At 35.2% G+C, this 15,853-nt stretch overlaps 1 protein-coding gene across 5 annotated transcripts in view; it reads left to right on the top strand.

Annotated features, from left to right (window-relative positions):
• Positions 1-15,853, top strand: part of LOC136030372 (protein turtle-like) — a 370,614-nt gene that overhangs the window by 148,280 nt on the left and 206,481 nt on the right. For all 5 annotated transcript variants that reach the window (XM_065709291.1, XM_065709293.1, XM_065709294.1 and 2 more), the window contains 2 exons: positions 2,423-2,650; positions 10,917-11,074. In XM_065709291.1, coding sequence (XP_065565363.1) covers positions 2,423-2,650; positions 10,917-11,074 — 386 coding nt within the window. The remainder of the gene's footprint in view (positions 1-2,422; positions 2,651-10,916; positions 11,075-15,853) is intronic.

The following is a 15,853-nucleotide window of genomic DNA, read 5'->3' as shown; positions in this document are numbered from 1 at the left end:
TCTTTCTCTTAAGTCTACTTTTTAAACCAGTAAAAAACTTTAGCGTAAAGAGCGGGGCGTTGAGAAGGAAAAGCCCCTTTCATATACGGAGTAATTTCTGTTCGTTTTAAGTTTTAATGTCGCTCCTTACTTTCATTTAAAAAACTTGTTTTTTTTTATTTATTTTCTGAACATTTTTGAATCAATGCATGTTTTGGTTTTGGCTCTCCGCAGAGGAATAATTAAAAAGAAACTTGTATAGTTTTTTTTGGCTAAATGGCTTTCTCATAATTTTGATCGAATGATTTTGAGAAAAAAAGAGCGGAGGAGGAAGCCTAGTTGCCCTCCGATTTTCGGTTAATTAAAAAGGCAACTAGAACTTTTAATTTTTTACGAATCTTTTTATAAGTAAAAGATATACATAACTTATAAATTAGCTTCCGGAAAGAACTTTTGTATTCTCATGTTTTTATTAAATATATGAGGGGGTACGCCCCCTTGTCAGTACCTCGCTCTTTACACTAAAGCTTAAATTTTGTCCCAATTCATTAAGAATGACCCCTGAATCACAAAAGCCGCAGAATAAATAGTTGAAATTACTAAAAATACTTTAGCGTAAAGAGCGAGGTATTAGGAGGAGGTGAGCCCCTCATATGGGTAATAATTTCTGTTCGTTTTAAGTTTTAATGCTGCTGCTTACTTCCAGCTGAAAAAAAAACTTTTTCACATTTATTTTTTCATTGTTTTTTTTTAAGTAATGCTAGTAAATCCTGTGCTCCCTTCATGGAAATTTTCTTCCCCCATGACAAATTCCTCGATGGAAAGTTCCCCCAGCATATCCCCCTCTTCTCAACCCCTGCCTCCAACCAAAAAATCCTCCTGAAAACGCCTGTACACTTCCCAATAACCATTACTATATGTAAGCACTGGTCAAAGTTTTGAACTTGTAAACCCTCCCACGGGGACTTTGGGGGAGTAAGTCATCCCCAATGACATAGTTATAAGGTTTTTTGACTATGATGAATAAAATGGCTATCTCAGAATTTTGATCCATTGACTTATGGAAAATAATTAGCGTGGGAGGGGGCCCAGGTACCCTCCAATTTTTTTGGTCACTTAAAAAGGACACTAAAACTTTTCATTTCCGTTAGAATGAGCACTCTCGCAACATTATAGGTCAACTGGGTCGATACGATCACCCCTGGGAAAAAAAAAACAAAAACACAAAAAAACAAACAAATAAACACGCATCCGTGATCTGCCTTTTGGCAAAAAATATAAAATTCCACATTTTTGTAGATGGGAGCTTGAAACTTTTGCAGTAGGGTTCTCTGACACGCTGAAACTGATGGTGTGATTTTCGTTAAGAATCTATGACTTTTTGGGGATGTTTCCCCTTATTTTCTAAAATAGGGCAAATTTTCTCGTAGCTTTCGATGAGTAGGACTAAACTTGATGAAACTTATATATTTAAAATCAGCATTAAAATGCGATTCTTTTGATGTAGCTATTGGTACCAAAATTCCAGTTTTTAGAGTTTTGGTTACTATTGAGCCGGGTCGCTCCTTACCACAGTTCGTTACCACGAACTGTTTGATACATCAAATTGAAAGTTCACTTTCCTTGGACTTTGTATCTTGACTCACTAAATGCATATCGGCTTTTATTTTCAATCACAGAAGTCTGATTAAAAGAAATGAATCAGCTTGTTATCTGCTCTGTATTAAATCAAGTAGTAAAATAACCAATGGAATAAATAACATGCGAGAACGAATAAAAATTGTAATGAAGACACAAAAATTAATGTTTATAGCCCAAATATTTCGATTTTAAATCCAGAATGCTGATAGAACAACAAAATTTAATAAATTGAAAGGAATTCTACATAAAAATCTTAGGTCACGGTAAGAACAGAATTTAAATGACAAAGTGTCACTTATAATATGATTTTTTATAATATAAGCTTCAGTTTTTAACTTCCATTTCGTTTCTAAAGTAGTTCTGTTCAGTACCTCGTCCTATAGAAACTATGCTTGAATGCAATTTTTTTGTCTGCTTCATCTCCATTTATCTCTCTCGTGATTGATTATTCGTAAAAGTTTTTTTCCTTTTTATGTTTTGCTGATTTTTTAGTTTCAAAAGTTTTCTTGTAAGACTGTCTTACTATATTTGTTTTTTCCTTTTCATTTGTTTACAAATGTACATGTGTTACATTGAAAACAGATAAGTGATAAGTTGATAAGTTGAATAAGAGAAATTTAATAAATGATTCTCAAATGCGGCATTATTCTTTTACATTTCCTTCCGATATTACACATGCGATTCCTTTCTATCCTATGCAGCTATCATTATTTTACAAGAGTAACATATATTGAACGTCTTACAAAAGAAAGATTATTTGGAAAATGTATTCTAAATAGCACTTATCCCTTCCTCTTTTTAGGAATTCCACCTCCGAAACTCATTTGGCTACGAAACGGAAAAGAAATGATTGATGATGAGAGAAATAGCACTTTAGTTGATTTGGTAAATGACGTTTATATTGTTCGGCATCTAATCACATTTCGGTTCCTCAAGAGGCAAGATGCGGCCACTAACGCAACGTGTGTTGCAAAAAGTATGGAACTGAACAGTTCACTTTTAAGCACTTCAGTTAATATTTTGCTAAACTGTAAGTACCATTGTACCTTTAATTGATTTTATTTTGACGGAATATTTCTCAGTCACTCACTACCCAATCCATTTTTCAATTTTCCAAGCTAATTTTTCTTTTGACTTTTGACTAAATGGGGGTAGACTTTAGGGCCCTAATTTGAGAAATCCATAATAGGGCAGAGTTGGGGGAAGTCAAGTCCCAGAATAAATTTTGTGTCTGTATTTTTCCAAGCAAGCTGTCTGTGTCCATATAACAGAGGCTTATGCGCCTTTCACCATTGGAGGAGAAATAGAACTTTAATAAATGGTTCCAGTAGACCAAACTCATTAATTTTTTAGAGATTGTTAGGATTCCTGCCCGTTGCAGTGATATTTTTTCTAAAGAAAACATGTCGTTTTCTGCTAAAAATTAAAGCCATGCTTCTGAAATCATTCAGTTCTCAGTCTTCATTCAGTCTTCAGAGTGGTAACACCTCCTTTGGAATTAAATTGAACTTGACACTGCGCTCAAACCTCGATCAATTCAGTGACTTTTGTTAATTCAGCGACCATTCTTTTCTAACCAAAAACTTTGATACGGATTTAAAATATTACAATCTACTAAGCTAAATTCAGGTATTTAACTACATTTCGAACCAACATATATTGCATTTAAACTGGCTTCAACCATATTTCAGATAATCATGATTGTTATTGACGCAAAATGTCGTCTGAGAAAAATTGGAATGGCTTTTATTACTGCCCTCTTTTGAACTTTATTCAGTACAATGTTGATGGTGGGCAGGAGAGCACCACGATTGTGAGACATGCAACAGAGTTTTTTGAATCCGAGGCTATTAGTGAAGGGAAAAAGTATTGTTTAAGAATTGCTTTCCTTCCTTAGCTATGCCTTGGCACTAGGGATCGAATGCTAAGACAAGCTCAGTTTCTGATTTTACGGCTGCACTTGCCTGGTGCTACGCAGAGAATATCGAAGTGCCAACTTTTGTAATTATAACGTCATATGAAGTTCTTTTCATCCCGGCCTCAGCTTTTGCAACTCTCAATGAAAAAGTAAGCCTTTGCCTATATCAATTGAAGTTGTTTAATAACTCTATCGTTCCTGAGGCTGCCCTGCCCCGATCAACCGAACCTAATACCACTAGAACCACCGCTGCGAAATCATCATTTGTCGTTGTCCTTAGAAACCTACCACCAGGACTCATTGATTCGCTCTCACGTAAGAATAAGCTCTAATCACTTGCTGGCCAAGAGCGTATTGTCCCGGTAAAACCTAAACCTAATGAAAAGCACTGGTTCGTGGTCACTCGTGATAAAAGTTCTGCAATATCTCTTGCCGCATCAGCCGTGCCCAACTTACCGAATACTAGTGCTAAAGTCATAGATCGAAAATCACTTGGCATAGAAACAGCAAGCCCACAATTTGTTAAGGCTAATCAAATCAGATCTTCACGTGCCTTTCAGCTTGAGTTTTTGGATCAGACTGCCCTTGATAGTGCTCTTAACTCAGGATTTTGCCTTGGATATGATTTTTTTTTGAGTTGCAGTTTACAAAGAAATACCTAGGCACTGTTTACGATGCCAAAGCACCGGACACATGGTAGCCAATAGTCCACTTGGCCCGTCTGCAATTAAGTGCTCTAGATGCACAGGCCCTCATAACAATACCAAAGATATTCCTTGCAATTCTTCACCTAAGTGTGCTAACTGCGGAAAAGATCATTTGTCATATAGTTTGAGATGCGATGTGCAAACGAAAGCCATATCTAAAGCTACAAAACGACTTACGTTAGCTTTTCATGTCTGAACATAAATGATACGAAGGACAAAAACCTCTTGCTAGATGAATTACTAGCTAGTGACATTATTTTTCTGCAAGAGTATCTGTTTAATAAGCCTAATATTTTCTATCTCATGAGATCTCTCTCCCACCATTTATTCACCCGCGAGGCAAGAAAAACGATAGACCACCCCTCAGGTGACTTGGCAACTTTTTTCCACAGCGCATGTAAACCTTGTATGATTCATTCTGATGATAACATACTGGCTATTGCCTTTGTGAACGTTTATCTTCCCTCTGATGACCGCAATATTGCTTCTCTATTTGTATTTGCCAAGTTCTGATCCAGTCTTAAGTCACTCTTAGAAAATCTTGTCGCCAAGAGCCTTAATTGGCTTCTGGTCGGTGACTTAAACTGTGATTTGTATCAGGAATCAGAAAGATCAACCCTTTTATTAGAATTGCTTCCCAATGGCTACCGAATCGCATTGAAACATCAGGCCTTCACGGATATTCAGAATAAAGGTGGACATCGTCAAAAATTGACGATGATCATGTGTTTCTAAAGTGTTCCTTGGTATGCCCAATGATTAGTGTATCCCCTACTTCAAAATTTAAGCGGTTCTGTAGTTATAATTGGAAACGTGCCACTGACACTCCGTTCATTGCGACTTTAACTACAATACGATCTACCATTAAAGTGCCATATCATTTACTGTAAACTTCTGTCCTCACGAATTCTCCTCGTCTCGATCTTAACTCGTACTATTACCAGATTGTTGCCTGCCTTAAAGCTGCCGTAGATAGTGCAGTTCCAGTGGAGCGGATCCGATCCGGTACTAGGAAGCCTCTTTTTAATATCGATCCTGCAGTTAATCGTGCCAAATCCAAAATGGAATTCTGACTACACATGTGGATTACATGCAATCGTCCTGCTTCTGGTGCAGTCTTCACAATTAAACAGAAATCTAAGCATGATTATAAAAATAGTTTGTGTCGTGCTCGTTTAAATTTGTGGGAAAGTTCTAGGGATAAAGCTTCATGGAGAAAAATAATTAATAGTGAAAAGTGTTCTTCTGATGTTGTTTGTAATTTGAGCTTGCATAATTTTCCTAGAAATTAATTTGCTGTGTGATTTCACATTTATGTAGGTTGGGTTCCACAAAGGTTTCAGCTGCTCCCATGCTCATCTTCTTCTTACCCGTCTTATGAAAGATGTTTATAAAGTCTAAGGGTTCTCGTTATAGTGTTACGGTTGATATTTCGGTCGCTTTTTGATAATGTTGTACATTCGAATGCCCTTTGTTGACTTTGGTTTTTGCAGTTAGTAAGTGACTTCTGGCGATTCTATCGTATTGGTATTCTGGAGCTAAAATTCGGTTGAAAAGGAAGGGAGAGCGTTTTTCAGAAATTAATGTACGGAAAGGATTTCGCCGAAGGCTGTTTTGTCCCCTAGTATTTTTAAATGCGTTCTAGCGTCTTGCTTACACTTATTGCCAGTTTCTGTATTTTACGTTGATGTTGGGTTATCGCGTATTGCATATGCTAATGAAATCCTTCTATTAAGCCCGAGTCATAGAAGTTTAATGGTAAATTTTTCTCACTTAATGTCATCTCTTGTGTCTGTTGGACTTTCCATTAACCTCCAAAACTGTGAGTTTATATGTTTTAATGGCCAATACACTGTAGCCCCATTAGTTATCCAAAATAATTCTCTTCCATGTTCTTCACAAATAAATTGGCTTGGTATCTTATAGCCCCGATTGGCATCTAGAACATGGACATGCATTGTGTGTAAAGAGGATTTGCATCCAAACAGAGTTCATAGCTTGGATTTTCTTTATCTTTAGGGTCACACTTTACGTAACTATCGTAATGCAAAACTAAACCGCCGTAAATAGCCCTTTCTGTAAAAAGATTTATTCCTTGATCTTTAATCACTTTAATTTTGGTCGGTCGCATCACTGTTAGCATTAAATCGTATGCAAGGGAGGGAATACCTAAGTATCAGTGAGGTTGAAGCTTATAAAGGTCAAGAATAGTGGCGCTAAACTCCGTAAATACGTCTGCTAATATTAATACATCTGAGGAAAGGTACAATGATGTATAATTTTTCAAATTCTTACGCTTGAATTTCTTCCAAACTGTTTTTACAAAATCAAAATCTTCCTCAGAAATAGATTTTTGAGCTGAACAATTATAAAATTCTTATTTTGAAGGTACCATATTTTCTGTAAATCTCTCAAAACTGTCTAGGTACCTATAGGAAAAAATGCCTTTCCGTGTAAGTGGAAAAAATCTTTCTTCCAAGCGTAATTTTTCTCTTAATAAAGGAAACTTTTACGGATTTTTACTGCGTTGGGTTTCTAAAAGACTTTCTAGGGATTTCGTTAGAAAATTAAAAGTATCGAAAGATTGCATGGTATGTTTTCTGTAATTATCGTTCTTCCATGAAACTTTTAGGGCCATAAATTTCTCGCTGGTCTTGGTGATTGACTTAAATTCGAATTTGTATTCTCAATTTTTGAAAATAGTAATAAAAGATACTTTATATCATAGGAAACGCCACAGCGCTGCCTAAGTAAAGAGTAATGTTGGCAAAATGCATTATTTTTTTATTTTTTTTATCTTTTTGGTCTTAGGCCAGGGCATTTGAACGAGCTCAGCTGCTTGGTATATCACAAGTCATTTAACTGGTGAATGAGTTTCAAAATTAATTAAAAAGTACTTTTACATAGAACAAACTCAGCTAATTCATAATTTCCAAATCTTCTAATTGGACTTAGCACCGAGAACTAATAAAAAAGTAGTTTTGCATAGAAAAAACTCAGGTACTTGGTAAATTCCAAGTCTTTTAATTGTTGACTGAGTATCAAAAATTAATAAAAAATCATTTTTGCAGAGAACAAAATCAGCCACTTGGTAAATTATAAGTCTTCTAATTAGTGACTGAGTATAACATACTGATGAAAAAGCACTTCTGCATAAAACGGACTCTGCTACTTGGTAAATTTCGAGATTTTGATTGGTCACCTACCATAAAAGGTTAATAAAAAAAACCACAATTTTTTTAATTGGTGCCTTAGAATCAGAAATTATTAAAAAGCACTTTTTGCATAAAACGAACTCAGCTACTTAGTAAATTCCAGGTCATTTAGTTGGTGACTGAGCATCAAATGTTAATAAAAAAAGCACTTTTGCATAGAACAAACTCAGCTACTTGGTAAATTCCATGTCTTTCAATTGGTAACTAAGTATCCAAGCTTTCATATAGAACAAACTCAGCTACTTGTTAAATTCCAAGCCTTTTAATTGGTGACTTAGTTAAAAAAAATAATAAAAAAGTACTTTTGCACATAATAAACTCAGCTACTTGGTAAATTCCAAGTCTCTAAAGTCTTTAAGTCTTTAAAAATCAGCTTCTTGGTCTTGGCGAAGGCTTTTAATTGGTGACTGAGCATAAAAAATTAATAAAAGAGCACTTTTTGTATGAAAACAAACTCAGCTAATTAGTAAATTCCAAGTGCTTAGTTGCTGATGAGTGTTAAACTTAATAAAAACGCACTTTTTGCATAAAGAGGACTCAGCTACATGGTAATTGGTCTTCGCCAAGTCTTTTAATTGGTGAATGAGTATCAAAAATTAATATAAAAGCACTTTTGCATAGAACAAACTCAGCTACTCGGTAAATTCAAAGTCTTTTAATTGGTGACTTTGGGGACTGAGGGGACTCAGCTACATGGTAATTGATCTTCGCCAAGTCTTTTAATTGGTGAATGAGTATCAAAAATTAATATAAAAGCACTTTTGCATAGAACAAACTCAGCTACTCGGTAAATCCAAAGTCTTTTAATTGGTGACTTAATGATGAAAATGGTATATGTATAATGGTCATTGTTTTTCTTTGTTAAAGGTAAACAGATTATTTTTGTGTGTTAATTCGCTTATCACCAGAAGCGCGAGCAGTTAACTTAATATAACCTAACCTAAACTAACCAATAAATCAAAAGTAGCCAGACTTTACAAGATTTGTTATTGTTTTTGTTTTATATATTTTAAATTGACTCTCACACTGGTGTTTACAAACGAACTAACACACAAAAATTGTCTGTTCCACCTTTAATAAAGAAAAAAAATAATGACCAGTATACATATACCACTTTCATCAATAAAAATTGGTTTAGGGGGGAGGGTGTCAAAAAGTTTGGTGGGGGCATTGGGGCCCTGGTTGAGGACATGTATCTCTGGATAAGAATACGGGGACCCAAACTCATGCATGAGACTGGTAAAGGCAAACCCATATGATCAGGACCATGACATTACAAAAATAACACCTGCCCTGTTGTAGTCATTACAGTTTTTGGAGATCTAAACAAGTTTCATTAACCGCCAAAAGAATATGTCTGTCCAGCAAGCATCTCAAATTATTGATTATTGATTATCAAAAATGAATTGTCAATAATCGGCTTGATATCATTAGAGTACAAAACAGATCTTCTTCAATTGTTTATTATAATCCGTATCAAAACTAGACATCATGTCACTGCAAACTTATTTCAATTATTGAGCATTATGCTTGGCAAACGTCATTCAGATAATTATGCTTCCAGAATTTTTTATCTGCTGTAAATGATTACGTAATGCCAGATGCCCTGCAGACGCGATGTCTCCAATAACACTTTGGGATAGGGTTCTTGTTGTATTGAAGTGACCTATAGGAGGGGTTAGTGACTCCAATAGTACATCGGGTTAGGGTTGTCATTAAAAGCACAGAAGGGATACTACTGACGGTTGTTTCTTCGCTGGTTTTGCTATTCTTCTGAGAAAATTTTATTCTTCTAAGTAATTATGTTTCTTTTATTAATTTTTGTAATTCCAGTTTAAGAGAAGAAGCTAAAACCTAATTTTATCGTTAGATATTGTGCTGTGTCATTGACTGACATTGTCTGATTTTTTTCTTTATTGCAATTTCTTCTATAGTTAAGTTAAATCTAGATAAAGGTAATAAAAAAAAGCTGAATAAAATTTGAACTTAAACACTCCTTGTTCTCTCAATCGGTGTTTCAAGTGTGTCCACAGGTACGTGAATAATATATATTTGTGCCTTTCTTTTCTCCTTCTGCGTGGATAAAAAGGAAAAGGTACTCTTGTATTACACCAAACACACTCAAGAAGTGAAGTTAGATTAGTCATATTGAAATATACTAGAACATGATGAAAATATAACGCTTTACTTTATATAACAATATGATTTGGGCTATATATTTTCAAATTAGGGGGGGGGGGGAGGTAAAGTAGCCCTACCTTAGTAAGGTTACCTTATTCCCGCCATCCCTACTGTGCAAATATACAGAGCCCAAATTACAGAAGTATAACGCATTCTCTCACCCATCATTTGTCTTTGTGGCTATGAAACCGGTTCTTGGCTATGAAGCTTCTCAACTGTGTTTGGTAAAATGTATAAGTACCAAGGAAAATTTTGGTTACTTTTGTTTTTTTTTTTCTTCTTAGACCCTTTCTCTTCTTTCACTTATCTTATTTACTTTCCCTGTGCAAAAGTACTTACTGCAAACATTATTAAAGCCCGAGTAGAGGAAAGTTTTCAACTTTAAAGCTCCCCTCCTCCCCCCTTTGCAGCCAAATTCATTCGTGTACTTATAATTATAAGTGTAATATAAATATGTACCGCGTCTTTCGTCTTCTAAGCACATATAAGTGTCATGAATTTTAGTGGCTTCTCTTAATTTATCAGTCCAATGATACACTGTGGTGTTTAGCTTTGTCGTTGAGTTACATTTCAATTTTTTTCGTTCACTTTTCGCTGTGATTGAGTTATGAGTAAACAAAGCTAATAAAAAGAAAGATGAGCAAAATTTTAGCTTTAACACCCCTAAACCTTCAAAATAGTATTCCAGGTATGGCCACTGGGTGTCTGAATAAATGTATTTGTACTTTTCTTTTCTCTCATGTCTGAATAAAAAGAATAAAGTCTTAGTAGTTTCATGTTCTTTGTCTTTTTCAATGAGTACAACTTTGTTTTTCTTTCACTAATTTCTTATTTTTCTCCTATACTGAGTATTTTCAGCAAAGAACGGGTGCGAAAATAATGTAAATACACACTCAAAGTGTATTTTCCTTTTTCTTTTAAGCGAATGGAAAATAAATTTTGTTAATTTCAGTGGCTCTTCTTAGTGTATCTATCCAACTACCGGCAAAAGAGAAGACTCTATTACCCAATATTACCATGAAGCGTTTTGCTCAGTCATCAGAACTAATGAAAACAACTGCACAGATCCTATTTCAGACCGTTACCACGGATACCTTGAACTCAGACCACAAAGGAAACCCTCATCCCCACTGTGCTCTGGTAACTCTTCCTCATTATGATAAAAATAAATTTTGGTTAAGATTTGGTAAAAATTTGCAATTGGCTTTCTTGTAAGTAAATAATCCATGGAGTTTTCTATAATCCATGGAGAGAATAAGTTGTTGTTAATTTCAGTGGCTCCTCTTAGTGTATCAATCCAATTACCAGCAGAAGAGAAGACTCTATCATCCAATGTTTACCATGAAGCGTTTTGCTCAGTCATCGGCTCACATCCGACAGTTAATGTCACTTGGTTTCTCGGAGAACGGCACTTAATGGCATCTAACGAGTCTGTAAGTATGATATAAAATAAGTAAAAGACTATAACCTGGGATGAATATCTATCGAAGATAGGGAAATGGTAGCAAAGAAACGTTTAATAGATTTTTGCTTTCCTCAATTCTGTATGTGACGGACCATTCAAAATTTAGAAAAAAATTGAAATTCTTATGTGGAATTTATGGTTCAGCAACTTTTGCTGATTAAATTATGAAAAGGATTAGTTTTGAAGACTGCTACAAAATGAACATTAAGGCAGTAAAGCTGCTTAACTAAACACTAAACTATGGATGGAAATCCTAAATTATAAAGTGCGGGACACAGGGTTTACTGTAAACTTACTATACAAAAATAAAAGAAAATAAATGGATTAATAGAGGCGCAAAATAGAATTCTTTAATGAATACAATCATTCCAAAGTAATATAGTTTTGTACTAAAACACTAGGATGGTGCATGACTGTCTTTAATTTGTTGTAATTGGCATCGAGAAGATGACTAAAACAGTGGCATTAGTTAACGAAAATTTAGGAAGTAGGGAGGGTGATAAAATTTATTTTTCAATATCTAAGGGGGTAAATTTTTCCTTTCTCAATTTTTCAGTGAAATTACGAGAAAGGATATTTTTCAGTAAAAACAGCCCAAATACAAAAAATGGGGTGGAAAGCAAGAATCTAGTAGGCACAGGCCTGCTAGACAATAAATAAAATTATTTAATCAATTTAAAGAATCTAAGGGCTTCTGGTATTTTGTGAAATTAAACAGGAGGCTGATGCAAGGTTTTTTTTAATGTATTTTAAAATCCGTCTTTTTTTGTCATGGTTAATATTAAATTTTATGATGGCTTTATATGAATTTTTATACCTTTGAGACGCTGGAGCTTAGACCATACCTACATAAATCGCTTTTGCGTGCTTAAACTCACTAGAGTGTGTTAAAATTTTTTTTAGTTAAGTTATATTGTTGTGCTGTTCGCTCATTTCTTAGGGTGGGTATTCAGCCGAGAAGTATGAGATTTGAACCTCATTGACTTGGCAAAACAGTAACAGTTTCTGTAATAGGAACAGAAAATAGGTCTGACTCATCTAGTCTGAAAAAAAATCAGTCATACAATAAAAAAATATGAAAAAGGAGCTTTTAATTTTAGCCGTAGTGTATCTGTCTGCATCTGTATTGTGCACACTACACTAGATCCGTCTAAACTAGACCCTGGTTCAACGAATGTCTGGCATCTGCACATGTATCTATTTTGGGAAATGATGAGTAAAGTGTGTTAAACCTACAAAAAAGAACTACTTTTTTGGCCTAATTAACGGAAATCTCAAGGAAAAAGTAAAATTCAGAACTTTTTCGAATATAGGGCCAAGTACCCTATTGAATGCTTCCCCTCCCCTCAGGTAATCCCCTTTAAACCCCCAAAACCGATCAAATTCTATGCTTTAGCTTACATGAAATAGTAGCTACCTCTGAAAACAAATTTGCGTAAGAAAAATAAGCCAGGAAAATCCCCATTTCAAGGATAATGTTAGAAAAATTCTAGTTAGTAAGTTCTTCTTTTATTAAAACTTAACATTCAAATTCAATGGACAATTAAAGAAAGAAAAAATTAACAGCGAGAAAAAGCTTTTCCTATAGAAAAATTTACTATTTCGGTCACTACAAGACGTTTTTTTTCTAGAGTACATTCTGCATTAAAGAAATAATCTCTTCTGTAGTTAGCCGTCTAGTTACTCTGACTCGTGGTAGCGCATTGGATTCATCTGTACTTGGCAATACGGGCATCAGGGCTGGATCTCAGCTGCTGCAGGGCAGATATTACAGTCAATCTAAGGTTTGATCTAAAACAAATTGCAGTAGTTCAGACTTTGCTACCATTTGAACCGAACAAAATTCTCTGCAATACATTGAAAACCGGCCAAAACCGGACGAGGTTAAATTGACCGTCTTTTCTTCTAAAATAAAATTGCATGAGACTAACGCTTACCCACTTTGGTATAGAACAAATGCGATAGTAATACAAAATTACACGAGATTTGGTATAGAACAAATGCAATAGTAATATAAAATTACTACGAAATTTGGTAAAGAACCAATACGAGAGTAATATAAAATTACTGCGAAAATTGGTGTAGAACCAATGCATGAGTAATATAAAATTACTGCAAAATTTGTTATAGAACCAATAGACGGGTAATATAAAATTACTGCAAAATTTTGGCGTTGTCCAAAGCCTTCACTAAAGCCTCCACTCCAGTATAGAACCAATGGGAGAGTAATATAAAATTACACAAAATTTGGTATAGAACCAATACATGAGTAATATAAAATTACTGCAAAATTTTGGCGTTGTCCAAAGCCTTCACTACACTAAATGGTATCCTGCAAAGCCGGGACTTGAAGCCTTGGCTGCTCTGACAAGACTAACGCTTACCAACTTCAGTATAGGACATAGGATAAAGACACTAAGTCCAACCGGTCCAAACAAACTCCTCTTTACCACTGTAGAATCAAAAAGCTGCCTTAGAACACGCAGAGTATTCCTTTCAAAACTGAGCTGTGTAAACTACTGGAATTTACTATTTATTGGAATGTCTTCTAACCAATATAAAAATTTATTCACGCGGCAAGGTTCACCAATCTTGAATAGAAATATACCTTGTCACAAATGAAACGTGTTTCAGTATCCAACTTCTGCTACCAATTTGATGCTGACTAATTTCTCCCTATCAAACAGTTCGTGGTAACGAACTGTAGTAAGGAGCGACCCGGCTCAATAGTAACCAAAACTCTAAAAAAATGGAATTTTGATATCAATAGCTACATCAAAAGAATCGCATTTTAATGCTGATTTTAAATATATAAGTTTCATCAAGTTTAGTTTTACCCATCAAAAGTTACGAGCCTGAGAACATTTGCATTATTTAAGAAAATAGGGGGAAACACCCCCTAAAAGTCGTAGAATGACACCATGTAGATAGAAAACGAAAATGACACCATCAGATTCAGCGTATCAGAGAACCCTACTGTAGAAGTTTCAAGCTCCTATCTACAAAAATGTGGAATTTCGTATTTTTTGCCAGAAGACAAATCACGGGTGCGTGTTTATTTGTTTGTTTGTTTGTTTTTTTTTCCCAGGGGTCATCGTATCGACTAAGTGGTCCTAGAATGTCGCAAGAGAGCTCATTCTAACGGAAATGAAAAAGTTCTAGTGCCCTTTTTAAGTGACCAAAAAAATTGGAGGGCATCTAGGCCCCCTCCCACGCTCATTTTTTCCCCAAAGTCAACGGATCAAAATTTTGAAATAGCCATTTTGTTCAGCATACTCGAAAACTATATTCACTATGTCTTTGGGGATGACTTTGGGGATTCCTCGCTCTTTACGCTAAAGTTTGACTCTTTGCCACAATTCTACTTTTTAAAACAATTAAAAACTTTAGCGCAAAGAGTGGGGGATTGCGGAGGGGACAACCCATTTCATATACGGAGTAATTTCTGTTCGTTTTAAGTTTTAATGTCGCTCCTTACTTTCAGCTAAAAAAATTAGTTTTGTTTTATTTAATTCCAGTAAAGTATCCAAATACGAAAAACACTTCTTTATTCTTAAACAGACAAATCGCAACTAACAAAATGAATCAAATAAAAGTTCATTACACTGCGAGTTCAGTATCTCGGCACTCACTTGCGCAATCACACCCAGACAAAGACTTGACATGAAAAAAGGATTTTTTGTGCAATATGCAACGTATATTAATGCATGCTTTATTTTGCGCATGAGGGTGTTTGTGTGTGTGTGTGTGGGGGGGAGGGGTAAAAGACTCAGGGATGGTGTCATGAGTCGTCTATGTAAATCATACTTCTAGCTAAATCCTTTTTTCATGTCAAGTCTTTGTCTGTGTGTGATTGCGCAAGTGAGTGCCGAGATACTGAACTCGCAGTGTAATGAACTTTTATTTGATTCATTTTTTTAGTTGCGATTTGTCTGTTTAAGAATAAAGAAGGGTTTTTAGTATTTGCCGCGTGAATAAATCTTTATATTGGTTAGAAGAAATTCCAATAAATAGTAAATTCCAGTAGTATATGCAACTCAGTTTTGAAAGGAATACTCCGCGTGTTCTATGGCAGCTTTTCGATTCTACAAATTTTGTTCTATAACAAATTTTGGAGTAATTTTATATTACTATTGCATTGGTTCTATACCAAATTTTGCGTAGTTTTATATTACTGTTGCAATGGTTCTATACCAAATCTTGTGTAATTTCAAATTACTATCGCATTTGTTCTATACCGAAGTCGGTAACCGTTTGTCTTGTCAGAGCGGCCGAGGTTTCTAGTCCCGGCTCTAAAGTATACAATTCAGTTAGTGTAGGCTTCGGATAACGCCAAAATTTTGCAGTAATTTATATTACTCACGCGTTGGTTTTAAACCAAATTTGCAGTGATTTTATATTACTCACGCATTGGCTTTATACCAAATTTTGGAGCAATTTTATATTACTCTTGCATTGGTTCTATATAAAATTTTTAATGATTTTATGTTACTCTCGAGTTGGTTGAATACTGGATGCCAAATCGACAGGAGCTTACAAGTGACAGCAACACTCACTACAAACCCCATAAGTCACAGGGAACCCAAAGTTGTCGACGGAACCACCGAATCCGTGCTCAAGAGGCTTAAAAAAGCTATCATCGAATGACTGTTGAGCCCGAGTCTAGGATATCTTCCAGTTCTTCGATTTCTTCCAATCTTAGTGGCTGCGACACCCGTTGGGAGACATCTGCCTTGGTAGAACCGGA

This window comes from Artemia franciscana, chromosome 8 (assembly GCF_032884065.1).
Source record: "Artemia franciscana chromosome 8, ASM3288406v1, whole genome shotgun sequence".
NCBI classification, from domain to species: Eukaryota; Metazoa; Arthropoda; class Branchiopoda; order Anostraca; family Artemiidae; genus Artemia; species Artemia franciscana.
This window is presented reverse-complemented; position numbering and strand designations above follow the sequence as displayed.